This window comes from Thalassophryne amazonica, chromosome 16 (genome assembly GCF_902500255.1).
Source record: "Thalassophryne amazonica chromosome 16, fThaAma1.1, whole genome shotgun sequence".
NCBI lineage: Eukaryota > Metazoa > Chordata > Actinopteri > Batrachoidiformes > Batrachoididae > Thalassophryne > Thalassophryne amazonica.
The window spans coordinates 12,915,009-12,938,392 of record NC_047118.1 but is presented as its reverse complement, the minus strand read 5'-3'; the positions used below and the strand labels follow the sequence as shown (position 1 = coordinate 12,938,392).

General features: G+C 40.1%; 1 protein-coding gene across 10 annotated transcripts in view; it reads left to right on the top strand.

Annotated features, from left to right (window-relative positions):
- gpatch8 (G patch domain containing 8) overlaps nucleotides 1-23,384 on the top strand; it is a 51,073-nt gene that overhangs the window by 23,435 nt on the left and 4,254 nt on the right. For 3 of the 10 annotated variants that reach the window (XM_034189524.1, XM_034189528.1, XM_034189526.1), the window contains 7 exons: nucleotides 2,718-2,790; nucleotides 12,994-13,377; nucleotides 14,642-14,683; nucleotides 19,175-19,242; nucleotides 20,657-20,743; nucleotides 22,982-23,125; nucleotides 23,249-23,379. In XM_034189524.1, the coding sequence (XP_034045415.1) occupies nucleotides 19,216-19,242; nucleotides 20,657-20,743; nucleotides 22,982-23,125; nucleotides 23,249-23,379 (389 nt within the window). In that variant the 5' untranslated portion in view covers nucleotides 2,718-2,790; nucleotides 12,994-13,377; nucleotides 14,642-14,683; nucleotides 19,175-19,215. Of the gene's footprint in view, nucleotides 1-2,351; nucleotides 2,791-12,993; nucleotides 13,378-14,641; nucleotides 14,684-19,174; nucleotides 19,243-20,656; nucleotides 20,744-22,981; nucleotides 23,126-23,248; nucleotides 23,380-23,384 lie in introns of those variants that run through there. The other 7 variants (XM_034189519.1, XM_034189520.1, XM_034189521.1 and 4 more) reach the window with 4 other exon arrangements.

Here is a 23,384-nt window from a genome sequence, read left to right as displayed (position 1 = left end):
TGAATCGGTTTGTAAACACATTTAGTTAAAGCTAGGTCTACTTTCCCCTCAGTCTGCAGAATTAAGATTTTTTTTTTTTTTATTGAGTAGATTTAATTTTCTGACTTCAGTGATGCAAATGTGGTTGCTTTTTAGAATGCATCGCTCCAACCCTCACGTATAACTGTATCTTTTGATTTGACGTTCACATGCAGTGTGTAGTCACACCACCGTACTGCAGTAAGGGACAGAAGCATGCTCAAAAGTCGTTGGGAGGGGAGGAGTTCACTGCAGCAAATTCTGCAGTGTGTCTGTATGTTACCAGGGGATATTTTGGCTTGCAGGAAGAACAGTTCTGTAATCGTAATTCTGTATCTTGCGTACTAGAAATGTCAGACACAGACATAGTATACATGATAGTACCATGTCAGTGCCCACTTTTCATGTCCTTGTGAGTCCACATGGTCAGGCTGTAGACGGTGTCACTGCCAGCAAAGATTCCTGTCTTATCACGCAGCAGAAAAGATCTGATATTTGCTTAAAGCAAATACAGCTCTTAAGCACATGAAATAGAGGAACAAAAACAAGCCTTTACAATGGAAGGAAGGGGTTTATTTTAGTCTTAATTAAAAGCAAATATTAGAAAGATCTTAAAGATGTATTGATTTTCATTAAATCGGGCAGAAGAAGGCAACAGTTTGTTCATTTTACTTCAACTGTTAATGGAGAGTAAAAGGATAAAGCCGATCCTGTTTGAGTTGAGACCCAGTGGGTGGAGATGTTGTGTGTTCTGTGTGTGAGCCTACTACTCCCCCTTCACATGCACTAACCCATACACGCCAAGCTCACCTCCACCACCCTTATAAACTCACCCACACCATGGCTCAGCCTGCTCTGCTCCCCGTTCTGACCTCTTTTATCAAAAAGAACTGATCGAGCCCCGTTGAGCCATCACCTACTTCTGTGCCTGATCCACCCGACATTAATAACACAGTTGGAGTTGTGTTACCCCCACCTTCCACCTCCCCACTCCCCCCAGCTCGACCCACTCTTCTGTATGTGTGGCATTCACAGTGCTTTACTAACACCGACGTTTCTTTTTGTTAAAATTCTTTAACAAAAAGCTGCATGCTCTTTCTTTTCTGTTTTGTTTCAAACCCTTCACCTTCTGTTTGTGAAACTTGCTGTCAGTCTCTTTGTGATTTTTTTTTTTTTTTTTTTTTAATATATCCTTTGTTTGGTTTGTTTACAAAAATAAATTTTATTTACTTTTTTGTGGTAGAATGCAGCACTCTGGTGAATGTTAGACAAGCTTGGGATAGGTGTACTCACAGCAGCAAAACACTGCTTATTAAGACTTGTCATTGCTTCCTGTTTATTTGTGCTTGAGGATGTATCGTAGTGTGTAGTGGTGGGACAGTCTTGCATTTCACTTATTTATTTTTTTTCCTTGCTGAACACACTATTGATATAACAATTTGACCTGCACAGTTATTCCCACGGTGCCCTGGGAATTCTACTTGTGCATGTTCTCAAAATTTTCAAGCCTTTCTGATTTGTCATCAGTCCCCTGATTGTGTCCACATTGCAGGGGTCTTGTTGTATTTTGCTTCCCGTTATATTAGCTTTCATAGCAGTTATTGGTGAAAAATGTGCCTCAGCTGAGGTCATACTAAAGCTGTTTAATATACATTTTTGCTAGCTCAGATAGGTTGCTAAATATCTTTTTATGAATAGTAGTGATATCTGAGTGAGAACCATAAAAAGAAGAGCAGTCTTATCATAATTAATGCTCTCCAGTAGCAGTTTGCAAATATAAAATGGTGGAGACCAGACTCTAGATGTTGGATCAGAGAAGCTGGAGTTTGAGAATATGCACAGTAGCAATCCCTAGTATATCTAAGAGGGCGACCTACACACAGCTCCCTCTCTCCACTTGCACACCCATGTGTTCCCTCACAAGCCTATTCTGTCCATCCTGGGCCTTCTAATGGTAATCCAAGGCCAACTAGCTCCACGTCTGTCTTTTCCTCTTGCTGTTATTATTATTTATTTTTTGTTTGTCTTTACTTTTTTGTGACAGCTGCATATGTTTCATGGTGCTCCCCATTTCATGGTTGCGGAATCACAGCAAGCTTGGAGTTTCCGGTCTTCATTTTGTCAATGCAAGATATCCATACTTGTCATACTGTGTCATTTTCTTTGAATACTAAGCTCTTCCTTTGTACTGGTTCATATATGTATGCGTGTGATACATATATTGCCCTCTCCTTTGCCCTCCTCTTCCTTTTTACATGTCAGGTTAGTCGATGTGCCGAAATTCCTTTAAATTATAAATGCTCATGCCCAGTTTCTTTGCCTAAAGATGTTTTTAAACTGCACTCTCTTGGCAGTGTCTCTTATAGCTCACAGGCTAGATTTAACCTCATGTATTGATGTAAGCAGACAGCCTAGCATTCCCCCAATCTCCCATCCTCTATCTCCCTCAGTCAATTCCGCAACCACGCTTTTACCACAACTTTTGTTGAATACACTGATGTGTGACACGCTGTAGGTGATGTGGATGATGACAGTGATGATGGTGATGGTGGTGGTGGTTGTGCTGATGATGACCGTGTGATCTAAGTAATTTATAATTTGGTTTCTGTGTTTGTTTTTGACTCATGCACATCGGGAAAAGCTCCTCTTATTATTGGAATATTTTTGGTTTTTTTTCTGTCTTCTGTTCTCTCTGCTAGGATAACATTGGGCATCGACTGCTTCAGAAACATGGCTGGAAGACGGGGCAAGGCCTTGGCAAAACTATGCAGGGTAAGGAAACACTCAACACACACACATACACTCTCTCTCTCACAACACATACAAAATCATTACATGCTGGTGCCATTTGGTCACTATCTTGTGTGTGTGTATGGCCCTCCCCCCCACCCATTTTTTTTGTTTCCTTCCTCCCAACATTGTTTCTCTGCTCTCTCTCTCCCTCTCTCTCTGTGGTTAAAATGTGTTAAACATCATGATAGCTGTTTTTTTTTTTGCTTCTGGTACCTCAAACATGGAGGGATGGAAATGTTCCCAAAGGTACAGTGAATCAGAACTCACTTGATGTCTTTGGCTTTACAGCAAGTCTGATTAATTTGATTGCTTTTTCTCACACACTGTACTGTAGTTTTTAATCAATCTGTGATTACTAGTGCAGTGCCGTAGGACGTTTGTATTCCAAAAGCAAATTGGGAGCTTAAGTAGATTTTTCATGGATGGTCGTATGAGGCTGTGTTTGAAGGTGGGATGTACAGAAAGGTGCAGTTACTCTTACATAGTTTTAACAGACAAAGTGTGCATTTGTTAAGACATGGTTGACATTGAGATACAAAGAGACACACAAATTTGTGTGTGTGTGTATATATACGAGGTCTGTCCAAAAAGTGTCAGACCTTTTAATTTTTTTCAAAAACCTTATGGATTTGAATAACTTGTGCTTGCATGAGCCAACCTTGAACCTTCGTGTGCATGCGTGAGTTTTTTCACGCCTGTCGGTTGCGTCATTCGCCTGTGAGTAGGCTTTGAGTGAGCACTGGTCCTCCCCCCTCGTTGGATTTTCATTGCGAGGAAAATGTCTGAACGATTGGAGCAGCGCTGAATCAAATTTTTCCAGAAACTGTGAGAAACAGCCAGGTAGAAACCATTCGGAAGATTCAAACGGCTTTCGGTGGCTTTTCAGTCGAGTGAGTATCCGAGGAATTGTGTAAGAGCTGGACATGTCACAACATGTCCTGTGAGACTTCCACCTTCCGCACGTCTTTCATTACAAAATCTCCTGTAACAGTGGAATGTGCCAAAAAGTGCTGATGTCCACCTCTTCTGCAATTTCTCTGGTAGTCAGAAGACGTCCTGGATCAACACAGCGTTCACTTTGGAAATGATCTGGTCGTTTCAGCCTGTCGATGGCCGCTCGGAGCACGGCGCACCCTCCGCCATTGTGCGCCGTCTTTAAACCGGTTGTAACACTCCTTAATCTGTGTGATGCCCATAGGATCGTCACCGAAAGCCGTCTGAATCTTCCGAATGGTTTCCACCTGGCTGTCTCTCACAGTTTCTGGAAAAATTTGCTGCAGCAAAGCTCCAAATCGTTCCACCTCGCAATGAAAATCCAACGAGAGGGGAGGACCAGTGCTCACAAAAAGCCTGCTCACAGGCGAATGATGCAACCGACGGGCGTGAAAAAAATCACGCATGCGCATGAAGGTTCAAGGTTGGCTCATGCAAGCACACATGATTCAAATCCATATGGTTTTTGAAAAAAATAAAAAGGTCTGATACTTTTTGGACAGACCTCGTATGTATGTGTATATATATATATATATATATATATATATATATATATGTATACACACACTCCATGAATGTGTTTATTAAATATGGATTGTTGAATAGAAATGTTTGTTATTGTTAACACTAATGTAACTAACGTATATATAATATGCATAATTTGAGTGTATTTCGTTGTTCATAAAATAAAGAAAAATTGAAAAGAAGTTTGGAAAATCCACTTTTTTTCATCGCATATTATAACACGATTGGACCTCACTTTTTCAACCAGGTCATATTTTTTTCAAACCAACCTCAAGGCAATTGCATTGTGCGTTAGTCAATAGAAAACCCATGAAATGAAACATTAAAAGTAAATAAAAGGCCCTTGAGTCAATTTTAAGTACAAAAAAAAATTAATTAAAAATGACCCTTGCGGATGTTACGCCGTCTGTCAAAACCAAGTGGGAGATATAGATGGTTAAAAGTCGCATAAACTATAGCTAACATTTATACTTAGATGGGCATTCTACTTTGAAATATGTATTCTCCGATATACATCGTCAATTTGTATAAAAGATATGTGTATTAAGAAATTATAACAAGATGAAAACAACCTGAGAATTGTCCGTCAAAAATAACACCCACAAGGGTCCATACTCTTATACTCACTCCATACTCACTTTTTTCCATTATGGAAAAGTGAAATTTTTAAAGTTAATAGTTAATGAGTCATCTTGAGCTTTGTGGTTTATGAAAGAAATATATGTGTACTACAATTTCAAACGGGTTTGCATTAAAAACATGTAACTTGAAAAATTGACCTTTGTGTTACATTTTCATAACAGTTAGCATATTGTGAGCTATATATATATATATATATATATATATATATATATATATATATATATATATATATATATACATACACACTCTCAACAAAAATATAAACGCAACACTTGTGGTTTTGCTCCCATTTTGTATGAGATGAACTCAAAGATCTAAAACGTTTTCCACATACACAGTATCACCATTTCCCTCAAATATTGTTCACAAACCAGTCTAAATCTGTGATAGTGAGCACTTCTCCTTTGCTGAGATAATCCATCCCACCTCACAGGTGTGCCATATCAAGATGCTGATTACACACCATGATTAGTGCACAGGTGTGCCTTAGACTGCCCACAATAAAAGGCCACTCTGAAAGGTGCAGTTTTATCACACAGCACAATGCCACAGATGTCGCAAGATTTGAGGGAGCGTGCAGTTGGCATGCTGACAGCAGGAATGTCAACCAGAGCTGTTGCTCGTGTATTGAATGTTCATTTCTCTACCATAAGCCGTCTCCAAAGGCGTTTCAGAGAATTTGGCAGTACATCCAACCAGCCTCACAACTGCAGACCACGTGTAACCACACCAGCCCAGGACCTCCACATCCAGCATGTTCACCTCCAAGATCATCTGAGACCAGCCACTCGGACAGCTGGTGAAACAATCGGTTTGCATAACCAAAGAATTTCTGCACAAACTGTCAGAAACCGTCTCAGGGAAGCTCATCTGCATGAGCGTCGTCCTCATCGGGGTCTCGACCTGACTCCAGTTCGTCATCGTAACCGACTTGAGTGGGCAAATGCTCACATTCTCTGGCGTTTGGCACGTTGGAGAGGTGTTCTCTTCACGGATGAATCCCGGTTCACACTGTTCAGGGCAGATGGCAGACAGCGTGTGTGGCGTCGTGTGGGTGAGCGGTTTTCTGATGTCAATGTTGTGGATCGAGTGGCCCATGGTGGCGGTGGGGTTATGATATGGGCAGGCGTCTGTTATGGACGAAGAACACAGGTGCATTTTATTGATGGCATTTTGAATGCACAGAGATATCGTGACGAGATCCTGAGGCCCATTGTTGTGCCATACATCCAAGAACATCACCTCATGTTGCAGCAGGATAATGCACGGCCCCATGTTGCAAGGATCTGTACACAATTCTTGGAAGCTGAAAATGTCCCAGTTCTTGCATGGCCGGCATACTCACCGGACACATCACCCATTGAGCATGTTTGGGATGCTCTGGACCGGCGTATACGACAACGTGTACCAGTTCCTGCCAATATCCAGCAACTTCGCACAGCCATTGAAGAGGAGTGGACCAACATTCCACAGGCCACAATTGACAACCTGATCAACTCTATGCGAAGGAGATGTGTTGCACTGCATGAGGCAAATGGTGGTCACACCAGATACTGACTGGTATCCCCCCCCCAATAAAACAAAACTGCACCTTTCAGAGTGGCCTTTTATTGTGGACAGTCTAAGGCACACCTGTGTACTAATCATGGTGTCTAATCAGCATCTTGGTATGGCACACCTGTGAGGTGGGATGGATTATCTCAGCAAAGGAGAAGTGCTCACTATCACAGATTTAGACTGGCTTGTGAACAATATATGAGGGAAATGGTGATATTATGTATGTGGAAAACGTTTTCTTTGAGTTCATCTCATACAAAATGGGAGCAAAACCAAAAGTGTTGCGTTTATATTTTTGTTGAGTGTGTGTGTGTGTGTGTGTGTGTGTGTGTGTATATATATATATATATATATATATATATATATATATATGTATATATAAATTTTTTTTTTTTCCCCGAGAGTACAAGTTGCACCCGTTTCTGTATTATCTTTTTTTGTGTGTATTCTTGCAGTGCACTTCCTATTATTGGCATTTATTCTTTTATTATTGGACTTCATTTTGTTTAGTGCCTTGATTCCTATATTAATACGTATTATAATTTCTATTATTAATAGCAAATTTGTCACTTTTTGGTATGTAAGTCGCACCAGAGTGCAAGTTGCAAGGCCTCCTAAGCTAGTTTAAAACAACAGCAACAAAAAGTTATACTCTGGGAAATACAATATTGGGCACCAGTGAAATCTGACCTTGAGAAAGAGAACAGCAAAACCGGTTAAACAAAAAAAAATTTTTACTAGCTCCATAGTTGGTGTCCTCATCCCTTTTATGAGGAAATCTCTTGAGGGCTTTTACGGGTGTTTATTCATCAAAAAAGTTCTCTGAGTACTTTATTGGTCTTACGTTGCTATGCAAATGATGAGCATGCCCAAAACGTTCTGTCTGTGGACAACTATCTGATCGGGTGTTTACATTGCTCATATTTTCTGATTTGCCGGATTATGAAAGGATAAAATTACCATTGTTGATCTGAACGGACATTTCCTTTGAGATTATCAATCATTCTAATTAAAAACAGATTATCTGTCTCCATATAAATGCAGCCTAGCAAGTTACTTTAGAACTCATTATCTACTATCAACTGCAAACTAAGACGTCAAGGTCATCATCGAATATTATGGAAGAAGAAGATGAAGTGTTCAGAAGTTTTGCACAGTGCTTTATGAGACTATTTGGTTTGTAATTAGAATTACTTGGGTTGCTTGGACATGATAAAATGTACTTTATTCTTTTTAGTGGTTGAATTTCATTTGGAGGACTGAGGATTGTTTTTGGAGAATAGTCATGGTGCATGTAACATTCTCTTCATTCTGAAACCATAACTGGATGGTCTGCTTGTTATTGATTCATGCTCAGCAGTGGGAGCAGGCGGAACAAAGCGGACCTTGTGTGGGTTGCTCTTGGCTAATGTCACCAGCGTGTTAGCTCACCCTTCTCTTGCCCATTGGCTGAATAACAGTGGTGCATAGCTGTGACTTGTTTCCATGGAACCCCTTCCTGTCTCTTCAGGCTTTTCATCGCCTCATCTCTACTTCATTCTCTTGATCATTCTGACTCTCAAGGTCTCCTGAAGTGACCCTCCCCCATAATCTCTCTAAAGTGGATGATGTGACGCACTGTTCATCATTGACGTCAGCACTGACAGGCTAACGATTCCTTACTTTCTGTTATGAACTTGTTTTCTTTTCTCATAGTTTCTGCAGTTTTACCTCCCATGTTTTTTCAGTCTGTTTTGTCTTTAAGCCTCCAGATCGACAATTTTAATTTATAGAACGCTTGTTATTTCTAATCTTCAACCCCTGGCAATAATTATGGAATCACCGGCCTCGGAGGATGTTCATTCAGTTGTTTAATTTTGTAGAAAAAAGCAGATCACAGACATGACACAAAACTAAAGTCATTTCAAATGGCAACTTTCTGGCTTTAAGAAACACTATAAGAAATCAGGAAAAATAATTGTGGCAGTCAGTAACGGTTACTTTTTAGACCAAGCAGAGGGAAAAAAATATGGACTCACTCAATTCTGAGGAATAAATTATGGAATCACCCTGTAAATTTTCATCCCCAAAACTAACACCTGCATCAAATCAGATTTGCTCATTAGTCTGCATCTAAAAAGGAGTGATCACACCTTGGAGAGCTGTTGCACCAAGTGGACTGACATGAATCATGGCTCCAACATGAGAGATGTCAATTGAAACAAAGGAGAGGATTATCAAACTCTTAAAAGAGGGTAAATCATCACACAATGTTGCAAAAGATGTTGGTTGTTCAGTCAGCTGTCTCTAAACTCTGGACCAAATACAAACATGGGGAGGTTGTTAAAGGCAAACATACTGGTAGACCAAGGAAGACATCAAAGCGTCAAGACAGAAAACTTAAAGCAATATGTCTCAAAAATCGAAAATGCACAACAAAACAAATGAGGAACGAATGGGAGGAAACTGGAGTCAACGTCTGTGACCGAACTGTAAGAAACCGCCTAAAGGAAATGGGATTTACATACAGAAAAGCTAAACGAAAGCCATCATTAACACCTAAACAGAAAAAAACAAGGTTACAATGGGCTAAGGAAAAGCAATCATGGACTGTGGATGACTGGATGAAAGTCATATTCAGTGATGAATCTCGAATCTGCATTGGGCAAGGTGATGATGCTGGAACTTTTGTTTGGTGCCGTTCCAATGAGATTTATAAAGATGACTGCCTGAAGAGAACATGTAAATTTCCACAGTCATTGATGATATGGGGCTGCATGTCAGGTAAAGGCACTGGGGAGATGGCTGTCATTACATCATCAATAAATGCACAAGTTTACGTTGATATTTTGGACACTTTTCTTATCCCATCAATTGAAAGGATGTTTGGGGATGATGAAATCATTTTTCAAGGTGATAATGCATCTTGCCATAGAGCAAAAACTGTGAAAACATTCCTTGCAAAAAGACACATAGGGTCAATGTCATGGCCTGCAAATAGTCCGGATCTTAATCCAATTGAAAATCTTTGGTGGAAGTAGAAGAAAATGGTCCATGACAAGGCTCCAACCTGCAAAGCTGATCTGGCAACAGCAATCAGAGAAAGTTGGACCCAGATTGATGAAGAGTACTGTTTGTCACTCATTAAGTCCATGCCTCAGAGAATGCAAGCTGTTATAAAAGCCAGAGGTGGTGCAACAAAATACTAGTGATGTGTTGGAGCGTTCTTTTGTTTTTCATGATTCCATAATTTTTTTCCTCAGAATTGAGTGATTCCATATTTTTTTCCCTCTGCTTGGTCTAAAAAAGTAACTGTTACTGACTGCCACAATTTTTTTTTCCTGATTTCTTATAGTGTTTCTTAAAGCCAGAAAGTTGCCATTTGAAATGACTTTAGTTTTGTGTCATGTCTGTGATCTGCTTCTTTTTCTACAAAATTAAACAACTGAATGAACATCCTCCGAGGCCGGTGATTCCATAATTTTTGCCAGGGGTTGTATTTAGCTGTTCTTACAGATTATGGCTTTTGCTTAAGTGTTTTGCGCACTTGCTGGTGTTTTGCAGAACGGGGTGCGGTGGCAGGGGGGTGACCATCTCAGTAACTGTTTTGATGTCCGTGTGCTGTTTCCTGCACTGAAAAAGCGGGTCACTGTCTGGTATCCAGTGCCTGAAGCATGTGATGCTGGTGAACAGCTATCTGCTTATCTTCTGTAAAACTGATTTAAGCCTTTTCCCTGGCTTCGTGGTCGTTCCAGTCATAATTCTTGCTTTTTGCATCCATACTGTTAAATGCCATGTGGAAACTATGCACATGTACAGCGTGGCAGGAAGTGAAAAGTGGTACTGGTGTCACAATAAAATAGCTCCAAAATGACTTAAAAGTACCTAATAAGTGTGGCCATCTCCACACAACAAAAAAAAACGTGATTGGACCATATTTCTATGACCCTTAAATGCTGTCTTTACCTTTTAAAATGATTTTATAGCAGTATTAAACCACTCTGTCATCCCTTTCTCTTGTTCTAGATAAGCTCTGTAATTCTTCTCTCGTTAATGCCAGTAAACATCGCAATCAAGACCTTTGTCTTCCGTCAACAAATGTGTAAAATGTGAATCTGATTCAGGTGGGTGGGGTTGGGGAATCAGGATTCTGATTCTGGTGCACACAGTCAGTGCAGCCTGATGTCTTTACTAGGGATGGGTATTGATAAGATTTTATCTATCGATGCCATTATCGATTCTGCTTATCAATCCGATTCCTTATCGATTCCCTTATCGATACCTCTTGTGAATTTTGTACTAAAAGTAGGATTTACAGGTTTTCTATGTATTTCTTTGAGTCTTAAAGTAAATAAATATGAAATTGGTCACTGTATCCTTGATCTCTGGACATAAAAATAAACAAAATAGCGTTTCGCTTTGAAGTTATTAATTCCTACTGGACTCTATCATTCTAACTTGACTCGGCAGAGAGCCGCGCAGCCTTTGGAGCTGTGTGAACAGAACGGAGGATGATTCTCGTTGCTTTCTCGCAACAAGACAGGAGTCCCAGTTAGTAACTTTAATCCGCACAAAAGTGACTCACGATTTCACATATTCAGGGATGAAAGTGGTGAAAAACAAAAAAAAGCTGAAACCCCAAATTACCCCCCAACGCCACGTGCATGAACATATTTGAATTCTAGAAGCTCTGAAATGCAATCTGGGACTACTCCAGACAGAAAACTGCAGTGAGTGCAGCATCCATTTAGGTGAGAAAAAACCCAACTTTCCTTATTCAAATTCATTCCAGTAGTATTCTGCTCTTACTAGGATGCAGCAGTTTTCTGGCTTGGCAGATAGTTCTGGAGGAAATTGCTGAAGAAATTAACACATTGAAAATATGGTTTGACCAAAACAAACTGTCATTAAACTTAAATAAGACAGGGATGAAATGAAGGTATAAGAGTCACTAGGTGTTCACAGGAAACACTTATTTATTTCTGTATGTATGTATGTATGTATTTATTTATTTATGCATGTTCATTGTTGGTTTTAGATTTTCTGTTGTTTTTATTCAGGTTGTTTTTGTCTCTTTCTCTAAAATTGTATATAGTCATTAGATTAGTTATTATTACTATTATTGTTGTGCTTGCTATTATTATTAATATATAAACAAAAATAAATGTAAAAATATTACAATTTGTAATACATTTGACTCTTTTACGACAACAAACGTTTGACAGCTGCAACTGCTTTGAACATTGAAAATGCCATAGACATGCTAACGTGTTAGCATTGGTCCTGTTTTTTAAGTTATAAAATACATCTATCAACTGTTTCAGAAGACCATAACAGGTCAGTTTAACAAAAAAAAAGTAAATAATACTCAGCCATATGCTCTTTAGGGTTTTAGCGGGGGAAAGCGAAAGAAAAAATTAATCAATGAAGCAATGATCGAAGCACTGCTTCGATCTGCGAATCACTGCATCGATTGGTTCAAGGTTCAAAGCAAAGCGGCGCTGCAGAAAAGTTGATTACAGACCCTGCAGCGGGTCTGTAATCAATGTAGAGAAATTATAATTTTCTTGACAAACACCCCCAAAAACAACGGCCACTCTGAAGGACGGATAAGGAATCGTTAAGTAAAAAGGTTATTTATGCCGGTGGATCGAATCATTTCTTAATGATACCTGAAAGGAACCGGTTCTCGATACCCATCCCTAGTCTTTACTCAGCTGTGCTGTTGACATCACTGTGTTGATTTGCAGTCCTGTGGCACATTTTGGAATGACATTTAGTAGACATAAAACATGTATACGGGTAAGTTTCCACAGATACATGAATCTGTTGGCTGGTTAACAACTTGTCTGTTGCCTTCATTCCCAGTATTTTTTTTTTATGAGGACTTCTTGACGTGGCTGTAATCGGTTACAGAGTTGGCAATTAAGCTCTAATTGTGTTTTATTTTGTTTGGAAGGTTGAAAAATGTGGGGAAACTAAACAATGCAGTAATCACTTGACATTTTGCATCCATCTTCTCTCTCTCATCTTGCTTTGTTAGCAGTGAATAGTGATGCATTTGACGTGATAATGATGTGTGCTTTGTGTGGAGAAGAAAACTAGTTGCAGGGACAGTCTGTGCTTTTGCTTTTGCCGCTGGCATTGCTAGCATGTGGTTACGTAAGTACCCGGTTTTATAGGGACATGAGACTGCAGCAGAGTATGTGCAGTTGTCGTTGGAAATATTGACCCAAACCTGAGGTGATCTTTGCTGAAATTTAATGCTTTCGGGCATAAGCTCACAGCACATTTGCACCATATCATTACATTGAATTCTGCTTGATAGTCGTTATTGCCTTCCTATCCTTCTCTATCCTTGTTGGCAAAGGAAGATTTATTTATTTATTTTTTAAATTTTGAAGTGAAATCATTTTTGTCCCTTTTAAGTTTGTCACTGTATTGACGTTGTTCTTATTCTTCTTTTGTCCTTTTTGCCCCTTTTAGGTAAGGTTTGTTGGATCCCCTCTGTATGTCAGTATGTGTGTGAGTGGGTGTGTTTTCTTTCTCCACTCTGCAGTTCACCTTAATGTAACATCCCTTTTACAGTGTACTGTAATAGCCTTTGTCAGCTTCCTCTTTTTTGCTTCATAATCACTAAACCTTTATTCAATCTGCTGAAGAGTAAAACCCTTGAATTCAAACAGAGAAAAATCCATTTCAATCAGTGTAGATCGAAAGTCATGATTCCATTGCATCCTTTAGAATAATCGTTTCTACTTATTTTATAATTATTATTATTATTATTATTTTGTCCTTCTTTGAGTTTCCGTGGCTGCTGTCGGGTATCTGATTGGCTGTGACCACACCTCAGACTGAATGGCTTGCAGAGTAAACACGCCCCCTTCCTGCTTGTTTGCCTGTTTCTACCTCCAATTCTGTGAAACCTGTGTATTATGTGTGTGTTGTGGGACTGAGATGTACGTGTCTGTTTACTGACCGGGCCATAGAGTCAACTTACAGGGAAAAAAACCTCACCACTCTTCCACACCCAAAACGTCTCTGTCCCCATGGTTATGCGCTCCCATACTCCCCCTATTTCTTTGCCCCTCCTGCGCAGCATGTTTGTCCCAGAGGTGCACTCCTGCCTGCCTCAAACTGTCTCACTCATCTGGGGCTTTAAGCAGTGTTGGAGTAATAATCTGAAGGTTTCACGTGACAGGTTTGAAATTCACTTTTTAAAGTGTAAACTTGTTAAAAATACATATATTTGCTGTCAAGCCGGACTGTAAAATCCCACTCTAAACAATGCTCAAAGCCCGGATGGCCTTTTCCTCAGTTACATTTTATGTATGTTCATGTTCACAGTTCTGGGGTTTAGCATATAGCAAAGTGAGCTTGCTGGTTGTACGCTAGTAAGGAAATGGAAGAATCTCAGGGTGATTTGCTAACTGGGCTGGCAAGCGTCTGCGAGGCAAAAAGCTAAAAGGGGGAAAATGGTGGTCATTCACAGGGGCATCCATCGTGTCACATTATACCATGTGTTTTTACCCCCCCCCCCCCCCCCCAAAAAAAACAAAAAAAAAAAAACAAAACAAAAATTTCCTGTTCACACAGTCCACATGTAGATATTATGATGACACACGCTTCCTGCTCCTGGTCAAGTTGATATGCTGCCAGACTCTTTGCTTTTTGTTATTTATTGTTATTAAATCACTCTTCCACCCAGTACAGCTCCTCTAAAAGTACATTTCTGAATGGATCACAAAATAAATCCCTGCTACCCCCAACCAGTCAGTGCCTTGGCTATGGTTAAAAAAAAAAAGATAGACTGCAGGGTCATGGCATGAAGAACCTTTGGGCCTACTGTATGAGGGGTGGTAAGTGGTACCCATGGGGCATATTCTGGTTGAAAGGACAAGAAGCCAGACCAGAAGCATGGGGACAGGGATGAGCAGCTGGGAGTGAGTGGTGAGAAGAAATCCCTGTAAGCACTTAGCCCTAAGTGAAGGGATGAGGGGGGTGGGGGGGCCGACACACTGAAGCCCCTCTGTTAATGAACCCCAAAGCCTCAATACCACATGTCTAACCCCACCCTCCCTTCTCTATGTGCCTAAATCTTCCTGCTTAACCAATTGGTGTTTCTTTTTTACAGCGATTTGATCCTGCCCATGTTGTGCTGATGGTAAACTTAGTGGTAAATGTTACTTTATCCACCAATTAATTATTTTTTTATTTTATTTTAATTTCTCTCATTTTTATTTTCCTGTCATCAGAGCACCAATGCTAAATAGGCTTTTGATTCTATCTGTATTAGTCCTCATTCTGCTGCTTGTATATTATCATGTATATGTATTACTCTTAGAACATTGTCATTTTGTTTTCAGTTTTTTATACCTTGTGATTCACACCCTGTGATTTAGATGCACACTTTTTTTTTGTCTGGTCCCCTTTTTTCCACTGGAATGGGTAATGTGGAAGTATCGTCACTGTGTTTAAAGATTGGTGATAGTTTGGGATGACTGTGAATTGTTCATTGATTTTTAATTCGGTGCCTGACTGGTGTTCTCAGTGGGTCCACCAGGGAACTCAACTGCAGTGGTCTGTCTGCGGGCTGGCTACAGATCAAACTTCATAATAGATTGACTTTCTACCTCTGCAGACACACATCCATTGAGACAGCCTTATGGTCTAGGTGTCACACAGTTATTCCTCTCCTCTCTGGTTCTCAGTGGAAAAGGCATTCTCCAGTAATGGATTGAAATGATTACTTTTCAGATGAAAGCCTCTCAGCTGACAATCACTGCAGTAGGGCTGAATCCAGGCAGGCCGTTATCTGTTACAATACCCCTATAAACATCTGTGTTGGCAGAAATATTATGTCATTGGGCTGTGAAGTTTAAATAACACAAGTATAACACAAGGAGGACACACGTGCATCAGTCAGTGTTCTTTCCTTCTATCAAGAAGGTAAGAATCAGCCTAAAATAGATGTACAGCTATTTTTGAAAGTAAATTTATAGTTAAAGGTAAGTCAAAAGTTTTCAAAAACATTTGTAGATGACATATATCCATTGGCCCCTTTGACTCAGTCAGTTAGACTAGTCTATAGGTGTATTATTTTGGAATGCTTAATGTTTGGTTGAGAAAACCATTAATTTAGAGCCACATTGCTTAGATATTGCTTACCAGGAACACAGATTAAACTGGAAGTGTGCAATTTCACACTGTAATTATGGTAAAACATGACATCTTCATAATCATTCAAGTGGAAAAACAGCATGCCCAAGTTCTACTTTAAACCTCTTGGCTTTGTTTTTGCTTTCAGACAGTGCTGCTTGCACAACTTAACAGTTTGAAAATATCGACAGTGCCTTGGGATTTTAAAGTAGGATTTGAATTTATGTTCAAACTTTGTTTATTGTGATTGGGACCAATAATTAAGACTTTAACATGTGATACAAAATGAATTCAAGATGTGGGTGCTTCTGTATGGGAGTGGTCTTTTGAGCAGCTTGTATCTCCCCCCCCCCATAAGGGCCAGTAATTGAAAACACCTGGTCTATACTGGAGTGTTATAATCAGTCAGATCTGCTGGGAACCACTGTGACTGTATTCTGCCTAAATGTCATGGTTATAGTAGTTGTATTTCTGGAGATATATGAAGTGTATATAAAGTCTCGTCATATACTCAACAAAAATATAAACGCAACACTTTTGGTTTTGCTCCCATTTTGTATGAGATGAACTCAAAGATCTAAAACTTTTTCCACATACACAATATCACCATTTCCCTCAAATATTGTTCACAACCAGTCTAAATCTGTGATAGTGAGCACTTCTCCTTTGCTGAGATAATCCATCCCACCTCACAGGTGTGCCATATCAAGATGCTGATTAGACACCATGATTAGTGCACAGGTGTGCCTTAGACTGCCCACAATAAAAGGCCACTCTGAAAGGTGCAGTTTTATCACACAGCACAATGCCACAGATGTCGCAAGATTTGAGGGAGCGTGCAATTGGCATGCTGACAGCAGGAATGTCAACCAGAGCTGTTGCTCATGTATTGAATGTTCATTTCTCTACCATAAGCCGTCTCCAAAGGCATTTCAGAGAATTTGGCAGTACATCCAACCAGCCTCACAACCGCAGACCACGTGTAACCACACCAGCCCAGGACCTCCACATCCAGCATGTTCACCTCCAAGATCGTCTGAGACCAGCCACTCGGACAGCTGCTGAAACAATCGGTTTGCATAACCAAAGAATTTCTGCACAAACTGTCAGAAACCGTCTCAGGGAAGCTCATCTGCATGCTCGTCGTCCTCATCGGGGTCTCGACCTGACTCCAGTTCGTCGTCGTAACCGACTTGAGTGGGCAAATGCTCACATTCGCTGGCGTTTGACACTTTGGAGAGGTGTTCTCTTCACGGATGAATCCCGGTTCACACTGTCCAGGGCAGATGGCAGACAGCGTGTGGGGCGTCGTGTGGGTGAGCGGTTTTCTGATGTCAATGTTGTGAATCGAGTGGCCCATGGTGGCGGTGGGGTTATGGTATGGGCAGGCGTCTGTTATGGACGAAGAACACAGGTGCATTTTATTGATGGCATTTTGAATGCACAGAGATACCGTGACGAGATCCTGAGGCCCATTGTTGTGCCAACATCCAAGAACATCACCTCATGTTGCAGCAGGATAATGCACGGCCCCATGTTGCAAGGATCTGTACACAATTCTTGGAAGTTGAAAATGTCCCAGTTCTTGCATGGCCGGCATACTCACTGGACATGTCACCCATTGAGCATTTTTGGGGTGCTCTGGACCAGCGTATACGACAGCGTGTACCAGTTCCTGCCAATATCCAGCAACTTCGCACAGCCACTGAAGAGGAGTGGACCAACATTCCACAGGCCACAATTGACAACCTGATCAACTTTATGCGAAGGAGATGTGTTGCACTGCATGAGACAAATGGTGGTCACATCAGATACTGACTGGTATCCCCCCCCCCCAATAAAACAAAACTGCACCTTTCAGAGTGGCCTTTTATTGTGGGCAGTCTAAGGCACACCTGTGCACTAATCATGGTGTCTAATCAGCATCTTGATATGGCACACCTGTGAGGTGGGATGGATTATCTCAGCAAAGGAGAAGTGCTCACTATCACAGATTTAGACTGGTTTGTGAACAATATTTGAGGGAAATGGTGATATTGTGTATGTGGAAAAAGTTTTAGATCTTTGAGTTCATCTCATACAAAATGGGAGCAAAACCAAAAGTGTTGCGTTTATATTTTTGTTGAGTAAAGTTAAAATGAAAATCGAAAACTTCCCAGCAAAATTCCCAAAAATTTTTCCCCCTCAATTTTTGGTCCCAAATAATATACACATTAAGTTAGAGCCAAAAACTGTCTGTCTTAACTTCATCTGAATGAACTTGAAGTGACAAATTTATGAACACAAGTTTTGCACATGAATGATTGTGGAGTGCTCCTTTTAAAGAATGGCTTATGTCCAATGGCATATGTGGAAAAATTGATCAGTAGAAACACAAGCTTGAATATGTAGGAGGAAAAAAAACTGAAACCAAACTGAATGATAATCACGATCTCTAAAATTAATAATCTGGCTGGCAAAAGGAGCAGCAGCCTAGTACCCCAAATTTTTGTCCACACGTTTTTGAGATTTGCGTCTGTCTGTCTGTCTTCCCTTTCTTTCCCTCCTACCCATACCCCATATTTTACCAGGTAAGTATACCAAAACCTTGCACTGTCACCACAGCGAATCCTGGCCTGTGACGTCTTTCTGCTGTAGTTCAGTGCTTGTCCTTTTTCATTTTACTATCTTTCTCTCTGCTTTGTTTGGCTGATTATGAGTGGATTAAGCAATTCTGTGTCAATCTCCAAGGTAGTATTTAGTTTTATTTTTTATGTTCATTTGATTTCTTTGGTTGTCTTTATTTTTGTTTGATTTGATTTTTTTTTTCTTCTCTAGCTCTTTTCACAGCTTACGTAATGTAAGTAGTCTGAACAGTTAAAGAGCTGAGGACATGGACACAACTTTGGCTTAGTCAGTCAATCTCCAGATGGTTCGGACAAGGAGATGTTGGAATAGTCTTGGATAGGAGTTGGAGCTCCATGAGCCCATCAGTGTTGTGAGCAGCTTCACAGGACATATATATAATTCTCACATTTTATCCCTTATGGTCATGTGTTTGGTAAAGTTCTCACTCTGGTGTGACAGGACTGCAGCCCTAAATGTGGATGAGTGAAAACACTAAACATGCAAACAGTTTCAGACTTGACAGTTTTGATTCTTGTCACATTTATCTTCCTCTCATCTAGTTGAATATACTCATCAGCCTCATTACCTTTTATTTTATCCACCAGGACTTCAGTAGGTGCAACTGTGACTCATTCAAAATATGTATATAGAACAAATTTAACGGCAGCAGCAAAGCCCGTTGTAACAGGAAAGCTCTGTAAGTTGATTTGTACTGAGTGACTGTGGTAAGCTGTGAGAATAGCTAGTGTTTGGTTCACTGTAGCTTTCTGGTCTCTATGCACTTCAAAGCAAAATTCTCTAACCCCTGCATCCTATGCTCTAAAAGCAGGCTGTCTCCGAGCTGGACCTCAATCTCAGTTCTAAAAATTTGACCTCGTCCTCTCTGTCTCTTTTTCCTCAGGACGCACTGATCCCGTGCCCATTATCCTCAAGTATGATGTCATGGGGATGGGACGAATGGAAATGGAGGTAAGATGCCATATTGTGTCTCTACTAATGTCCTGTACTTGTGCATAATATTTAATCAAGAAATAAGATAGAGATGTTGCATTTTTTTTTCATTCATCCAACACGGTGAAGTGGTTCTACAGTTAAATTGTGACATCACTTTGAGACGGTATTTTTTATATTCTTGTATGACAGTGATCGTGTGCACAAATTGCAGTCCCTGCAGGAGTGCGTAGTCAAGAGTAACTTCTATAAGTGCACCTCAAAAATAAGAATATCTTGAATAACTTTTTTGACAGTTATTTCAGAAGGTGATCATTTTATATATTCTATGCTCATTATATATATACTAAAATGTTTCAAGAATTTTTATTTTTTTTTATGAATTACTGCATTAACGTGGAATGGTGTTATGGAAACCCAGGTTACTTTGATAGTGGCCTTTAACTCGTGTGTATTGTTGGGTCTGGTGTGTCTTATTTTCTTCTTGACAATGTCTGTAACTTCTCTGTAGGGTTCAGGTCAGGCAGGTTGGCTGGCCAATCAAGTAGAGTAAGACCATGGTCAGCAAACCAGTTACAAGTGGTTTTGGCAGTATAGACAGGAGCCAAGTCCTACTGGAAAAGGAAATCGGCATCTCCAAAAAAAAAAAAAAAAAACCTGTCAGCAGACGTAAGCATGAAGTGCTCTGAAATTTCTTGTTAACTTTGGACTTGATAAGACACAGTGGACCAACACCAGCAGATGACATGACACTTCAAATCATCACTGATTGTGGAAACCTCATGCTGCACTTCAAGCAACTTGGTTTCTGTGGCTCTTCTTCTTCCTCCAGGCTTTGGGACCTTGCTCTCCAAATGAAAAGCAAAATTTACTTTCACCTGAAAAGAGGACTTGTGACCATTGAGAATCAGTCTAGTTCTTTTTCTCCTCAGCTCAGGTAAAATGCTTGATATTGTCTCTGTTTCAGGAGTGCCTTCACAGTGCAACTGAGACACTTGTCGTCCATTTCCTGGACACGTATGTCCGTGATGGTATGTCCGTGATGGCTCTTGATGCACTGACTCCAGCCTCTGTCTACTCCTTTTGGAGCTCCCCCAAGTTCATGAATTGGCTTCGACAGTCTTCTCAAGGCTGTGGTCATTCCTGTTGCCACCTGCAGTATTTGTTGCTTTGTGGTGTCTCTTGTCACTTCTGATGTCATTAGTCTAATTTGTAGATATGACATTGTCATGAGTTCGCAGAGGTGGTGGCTAAGTGGCCTGCCACATTTATCCATGTAATATGGAGTTACGTCAGGAAGGGCATCCAGCGTAAAACTTGTGCCAAATCAGCAAGTGAAAACAAGGGAACAGCCGAAGGGACTTACTTACATTGTGATGAGTTTAAAAAGGTATGACAACATGGATGCAATTGCTGTGTTTGGCCTTAACAGCTGGACTATGCAGAGGATGCCACAGAGAAGAGAAGAGTGCTTGAAGTTGAGAAAGAAGATACAGAAGAACTGCGCCAAAAATACAAGGTGAGACTCTTCATTTTTACAGACAGGGTTGAGCTTTCGCACATGAATTGCTATGTCTGCTGCATGAACCCATCTGGAAGTGAAGTGTAACTGATTATACAACCCCTGGCAATAATTATTGAATCACCGGCCTCGGAGGATGTTCATTCAGTTGTTTAATTTTGTAGAAAAAAAGCAGATCACAGACATGACACAAAACTAAAGTCATTTCAAATGGCAAGTTTCTGGCTTTAAGAAACACTATAAGAAATCAGGAAAAAAAATTGTGGCAGTCAGTAACGGTTACTTTTTTAGACCAAGCAGAGTGAAAAAAATATGGACTCACTCAATTCTGAGGAATAAATTATAGAATCACCCTGTAAATTTTCATCCCCAAAACTAACACCTGCATCAGATCAGATCTGCTCGTTAGTCTGCATCTAAAAAGGAGTGATCACACCTTGGAGAGCTGTTGCACCAAGTGGACTGACATGAATCATGGCTCCAACACGAGAGATGTCAATTGAAACAAAGGAGAGGATTATCAAACTCTTAAAAGAGAGTAAATCATCACTCAATGTTGCAAAAGATGTTGGTTGTTCACAGTCAGCTGTGTCTAAACTCTGGACCAAATGCAAACATGGGAAGGTTGTTAAAGGCAAACATACTGGTAGACCAAGGAAGACATCAAAGCGTCAAGACAGACAACTTAAAGCAATATGTCTCAAAAATCGAAAATGCACAACAAAACAAATGAGGAACGAATGGGAGGAAACTGGAGTCAACGTCTGTGACCGAACTGTAAGAAACCGCCTAAAGGAAATGGGATTTACATACAGAAAAGCTAAACGAAAGCCATCATTAACACCTAAACAAAAAAAACAAGGTTACAATGGGCTAAGGAAAAGCAATCATGGACTGTGGATGTCTGGATGAAAGTCATATTCAGTGATGAATTGAGTGATTCCATTTTTTTTTCCTCTGCTTGGTCTGAAAATGTAACCGTTACTGACTGCCACAATTTTTTTTCCTGATTTCTCATAGTGTTTCTTAAAGCCAGAAAGTTGCCATTTGAAATGACTTTAGTTTTGTGTCATGTCTGTGATCTGCTTTTTTTTCTACAAAATTAAACAACTGAATGAACATCCTCTGAGGCCTGTGATTCCATAATTTTTGCCAGGGGTTGTACATACTGCTGTTACTGTATTATTTTATAGATGTAACGCTTTTATTTTTCTATAACTCTGTGGGTCAAACCTGACTCTTATGAAGCATTGCTTTATTTTGCTTCGTTTGCAAATCTGATTCCGACTCTTATAAAGCATTGCTTCATTTCGCATCACTTTCAGAGAGCAGTCAGATTGGTTTTGTTTAAGTGTCAAAGCTGTTAAATCCTTCACTGTGAATAGTCTGCTCTGTTTGTTTGTATTGATTCAATGAAAAGTTGTTGAGTTAACATTAACATGATTTGAAATGAAACAGCTGACTTAATTACAACATAAAGAAATTAGTTTGTTCAGTTGACTCGGCGTACTGCCAGAGGGCGTACCACTCCCTCTGGTGGAAGTATGGACATTAGGGTTGGGACTACTAATGAAAATCATTAGTCGACTAGTTGGGTACCATTAGTCATCGACTAGTCAGCAATTCAGTTCGACATTGAATGCATTAAGCCAATTTCGAATCTTCATGGTGAAACTCAAATGTTGCATTTATTTTAACAAATATAAGAACAAAATTACAAATACAAAAAACAGCATTAGAATGAAGACACCTGCATTCATTTACTAGGCATAGACGACCCGTTTGAGTTGACTAATTCACCTGCCAAGATTATCTGCTTTCATGACCACCTTAGTCTCTGTCTCTATTTATGACAGCAAAATATCTTAAGAATGCCAAATTCATTTTTGGTCAAATTTGACAGTAGACCCATGGGAAGAAGTTATTAGATTTTTGTTCAGGAACAGTTAGTGATCAAAGTCAGAAGTCACGGTTAACTTTCTAACTCAATGCTGACATATAAGAAAATGCCCATTCATTTATTTTCTCTACCCACTTACTCCATTCAAGGATCACAGGGGTGATGGGGCCTATCATAGTGTGTGAGGCAAGGTATACTTCATATATTTTATTGTTGGTGAGCATGACTCTTTAAAAGCTCACGTAATGTTTTCTCTACATGTGTGATACTTTGAAATGTGGCTCCGCTCTCCGAGCACTTTTCATCGAGTCTGCTCTTGCATTTGCCACCAATAGGACCAGGTGGAAAAGGAGAAAGCCATTGCGAAGGCTCTGGAAGACCTGAGAGCCAATTTCTACTGTGAGCTATGTGACAAGCAGTACACCAAACACCAGGAGTTTGACAACCACATCAACTCTTATGACCATGCTCATAAGCAGGTGAGGATGACTGCTTATAATTGACCATTTCCCGCTTTTTCCATTTTGTAAGTCAAACTCCAGCTTCTGATGTTTTTTTTTTTTTTCTTTATCATCTCACTGTCTTGATTTTGTTTTATCCAGAGGCTTAAGGAGCTAAAACAGAGAGAGTTTGCACGAAATGTGTCATCCCGTTCCAGGAAAGATGGGAAAAAACAAGAGAAGATGTTGCGCCGGTTGCATGAGCTGGCTGAGCAAAGGAAACAGCAGGACAGGTAAA